Source organism: Poecilia reticulata, unplaced genomic scaffold (genome assembly GCF_000633615.1).
Source record: "Poecilia reticulata strain Guanapo unplaced genomic scaffold, Guppy_female_1.0+MT scaffold_1036, whole genome shotgun sequence".
Taxonomy (NCBI): Eukaryota; Metazoa; Chordata; class Actinopteri; order Cyprinodontiformes; family Poeciliidae; genus Poecilia; species Poecilia reticulata.
This window is the reverse complement of record NW_007615776.1, coordinates 1-4,766: the sequence shown is the minus strand read 5'-3', so window position 1 is coordinate 4,766 and position 4,766 is coordinate 1. Positions and strand designations below refer to the sequence as shown.

General features: G+C 38.2%; 1 protein-coding gene across 1 annotated transcript; it reads right to left on the bottom strand.

The window, feature by feature from the left end:
* Positions 1–1,842: 1,842 nt before the first annotated feature.
* On the bottom strand, positions 1,843–2,984 carry LOC103461314 (GTPase IMAP family member 4-like; the record flags this gene model as incomplete). The annotated part of the gene is made up of 1 exon (XM_008403626.2): positions 1,843–2,984. A coding segment is annotated over one exon (1,142 nt), but the record flags the coding sequence as incomplete, so codon positions are not given.
* Between the last annotated feature and the right edge of the window lie 1,782 nt (positions 2,985–4,766).

Here is a 4,766-nt window from a genome sequence, read left to right as displayed (position 1 = left end):
TTTAAAATGGACTTCCTATGGGAAGAAGGCCAAACTCCACTTTACTAGACAGAAATTATTATAGAATAACTTTGCTTGATTAGCAATAAAGTCACTAAAATAGTTTATTGACCATTAAATTTCACAAAACTCATATGTTCTTTTCATATGTAGTGCAGTTAACAGCAAGATAAAAAATAAAAATCAGTTTAGCAGAGTTTACTCTCTTGATCAGCCTTCATTTGTCATTTCTTATTCAGGACAAGGAGACAATCGATAAACTGAATTGTAACTATACTAAAAAAAAGAAATCTGTTCAAATAATGATCACAAAGCAAAAAATTATTTCTAAGTTATTGCAAGAAGTCCAAAAATATTGAAGTTCAAATCATTGGCATAAACATGAGTCAAGTATATACAGTAATTATTTTTTGCATTTATGCTAACATTGCTAAAAATAATAGAAATTTCCCAAAAGACAGTTTTTAAAGCTAAGAAAGTGAAACATGCAATGCTTTAAAATAATATGCAAACATCTTTTACCTTAATAAAGTCTTTTTCAATCAAGAAGTATATTGAGATATTATCATTACAGGTCATAAATGACCTTCACACCAAATCAAGATCGACCTACAATCTCCAAGATTATTCAAATTTGGCAGCTACTTAATATAAGATATATACAGATAAGCTCCAAATTATTTAGACCCCTTGAAGATTTTAATATACATATCAGCTGAGGGTTGCTTCTTTCCCTATTTTCCTAAATCTTTACCACATGAGATCTCAGGTTTTGTCCTTGACAGCAAGACAAAAATATTTTGTATTAGAACTATTGCCTGATTGGTTCACAACCTGCCTGTCTCTCAAAAACCAAATTAAATGTGCAAATTGGAGGTGTTGGTGTTTCTCCACATTTGGGAATGCAACTGCAAGGGATACAGAGTCCATGATGATCTCTATGTGCAGTGGGTGTGTTCTGAACTCTGTATTTGTGAACTTAAGAAAAAAAATCCGGGACACAACAACCATGTTCTGGCTGAGTTTTAAAGGGGTAGTAAGATCTAAAATTAACTTTATTTATTTTTTTTAGCTTTTGTAGCATGTTAAAAAAAAATTTCCCTCATCAAAAGCATACCTTAGGTGTTTGAATTTTTTCCTTGTGTTTGAGAAATTTTTGTATATCCTATAGAAACCATTTGGAGTGCTTAACCGCCTTCTCTCACTGAGTGACATATTTTCCATGTAGCTCCTATTTGGAGGTGCAGTCTTCAGCTGAGATTTCACCTCCCAGAGCAGTTATCCACTGCGACTCCCCCATTCAGCTCCTTCAGACTAACAGCAGCAGCAATTAGCAAACACCTGGTGGAAATGTGCATCTGGTGAGCTCATCAAACAAACTACTTCTCTGTCAAATGCTTAATGGAGGAGCATTGTTGAGGTGAGTTCTTGAAGCCTGAGTGTCGGAAAGAACAGGAGCTTCTTAAAAAGACATAGGCCCAATTTCAAGGTTTTAAATTGCAAAGTCAAATTGCTTATAATTTATGTTTGATATATGCAGCATTTTTACAATAACTGAAGATAGCACTTACTTTATTGTACTATAAAATGGCACTATGTGGCTGGAAAATAAATCATACCGCTCCTTTAATGTAATAATGTGGTGTTAATTCTGTGTGAAGAGTTCTACTTAATTTTGATGAATAAAAAATAATTTGATTTGACATTTTCTGTTCTCCTTCATTTATACTTCAAGTTTTTAAATGTCCAGTTGGTATTTGTGTTTTCATTTTTTTTCCTTTGCAGTCATTTTGATGTTTGTAAGAACTGCAAATTTACAATTTTTACAATTTTTAAAGTGGTTTAACAAACTGAACAATGTGAACTATTATTTTGTTCAGCTTTTTCTCTGGCTTCAGATTCATAGTTTGACTGCAGCCTGGCTTTCTCTGCTTGAATTTCTCTCTTCTGCTTTTCCTTCAGTTCTTTTTTCAGGGTTTCAAGCTCCTTCTCTCTCTTATCATTCTTCCACATCCTCTCTTCCATTCTCTCCTTTCTCTCTGCCTCTCTCTCCTTTCTCTCTGCCTCTCTTTCTGTCATTCTCTCCTTTCTCTCTGCCTCTCTCTCTGCCACTCTCTCCTTTCTCTCTGCCTCTCTCTCTGTCATTCTCTCCTTTCTCTCTGTCTCTCTCTCAATCTGGAAATGCTGGAGTAGCTCAATCAATTTCTGAATCTCTTTCTCATACTTTTCTTTTATTTTTCTCTCCAGTTCTTCTTTCTCTTTACGTATTTCTTCTTCTTTCTCCTTCAGGATTCTTTGTTTCTTCTCTTCGATTTTCCTCTCAGCCTCTTGGAACATCTCATTGGTGTAGTGACTTCCTCCATTCTTGTCAACAATGGTTCTGATCTTCTTCAGCAGCTCAGTGACCTGAGGTTTCTTATCCTTCATCTTATTGTTGAAGACATGATACTGGTCATTACACTTGGACACCAGATCCTGCAGCTCTGGGCTTTTACACAAATAATCTTCAATGGTGGAATCAAGCTCATCTCCACGGGTAAACAGAACCATGCTGTATCTGTCTGCTGCCTCTCCAAAGAGTTCTTGAATCTTTTGCACCGATTGTTTTTCTTCTTCTGTGAATCTGCCGACTGGAACAACCACCAGGAAGATGTGGGGTCCAGGAGCAGCATAAAAGACGCACTGACTCAGATCTTTTTTTGTTTTATCTTCTCCACACCTGGTGTCAAACAGACCTGGAGTATCAATGACAGCAACCTGCTGTCCATCCACATTACTGGAGCCTTTGGAGCAGTCAACAGTCAGGGATTTGGCGCTGCATTTGGATTCAAAGCACTCTCGACCCAGAATAGTGTTTCCAGTAGCGCTCTTCCCAATCCCAGTCTTCCCCACCATCACGATCCTCAACTCATTGTTGTTTGTAATGTTTGTTCCTGTAAAGAAGGTTTGGATTAGAATTAAGATAATTATCCTGATTTCTGCTTCTGCTTATCAGTCCAATAAAATATTTGTCATACATGTTATTTTAGCTTAGTGTAAATACATCACATATTAATTATTTGCACGAGTCATATTTATAAAGTAGGCTGTAGATGATTATGTATTGCAGCGGTGCCTAAATCCAATCCTGAAGAGCAGACCTGATCCTGGTTGACACAACAACAGCAGATCCTTAAAGTATTTTAGTGCTAAGTCGTTCAGTGATTTATAAACAGCAGTGTTTTAAAGACAGTTCTCACAGTGTAAGGACTTTAAAATTGGAGCAAAGATAAATGCATGTATGAGTTTCTCTAGATCAGTGTTTCTCGATTTCTGTCCTCAGGCCCCCCTGCCCTGCATGTTGTAGGTGTTTCCCTTCTGCAACACACCTGGATTGAATCTTTGGGTGATTAACAGGCTTCTGCAGTAGTTGGTGGCTGCAGAAGACGTCATGCGATCATTTGAATAAGCTGTTCTGGTATAGAGGCACATCTAAAACATGCGGAGCAGGAGGGCCTGAGGACTGGAATTGAGAAGATCTAGATCACTAGATCTTGCTCAGACATTAATCCTTCAATCCTGAAAATGTTCTTCAGGTGTTAGATAGCCGACTTTGTAACTGTCTTTATGTGACTCTGAAGGTTCAGGTCAGAGTTCATCACTACTCCCAGGTTTTGGGGTTACTCGCTGGTTTTAGTTGTAATAACTGAAGTTGTACATTGATTCTAGATCACGGGTGTTCAAAATCAGTCCTTGAGGGCCGGCATACCTGCATTTTTAGTTCTCTCCCTGGTTTAGCGCACCTGCATCAAATGACGGCTCATTAGAGGTCTAAGGAGAACATTGACTTGCTGAGGAGGTTGTTACTACCACCAGGGAGAGAACTAAAACATGCAGGATGCCAGACCTCGAGGACCGACTTTGGACACCTCTGCTCTAGATTATGCCTCTTTAGGTCCAAGGACACAAGCGAACTAAGCGCTAAGCCGCTTAGGGCCCCAGATTTTTATGTGATTATATTAATAAAAACATACAAATTAATTATAAAGTTGTGATTATTTTTACAATAATATATATTTGATAATGCATGTAGAAGTCTTTCTTATATGGACAAAAAGAAAGATTAAGAAATAAATTGCTCTTGGGGGCTCCCCGGTGTCCACGGTAGGTTCCGCACTACACGGCATCAAGAGCTGCAATAAGCAGAGCGCATTCAAACCTCTAAAATTTCCGGTGGAAGATAAGTTAGCAAAACAATGTCGCAATAAAGGACTTATCCTCAGGCACGTGCAGAGGGGGCGCTGGGGGTGCTTGAGCACCTGCCCTTTTTGCTCCTTGCCCCCAAGTACCCTTTTGGTCAAATTTTTTATTTCATTTATTTATTTATTTTTTGTATTATTATTTCCTAAGCCCTCTTCTGACACATAAAAACATGTGCTAAAAGTCTTTGCTATTTTGTTTCTTTTTTGTACAACATAATAAGCCCTCTGGTCACCTTGTTACCTTTGACCTTTTGCCCGTGACGCATGASGCAGTTGCCTCTCGTGCAGTGAGATAAGGCGGCTAACTGGAGCTCAACGTAGCGAACGTTCCAGATTACAGAACAGTTTTTGGTGAATAAAAAAAACGTTTTTGGTGAATAAAGTGGAGTAGACTTGCTACTTGTCAGATGACGGAAAACATTGAACGTATCGTTTCTGCTTCAGCTCGGAGTCGHGGTTTAAGCAGAGAGGTAATGAAATACAACAGACACTGACAGGCCTCTGCGTCTGCCTTTCTCTGAAGAA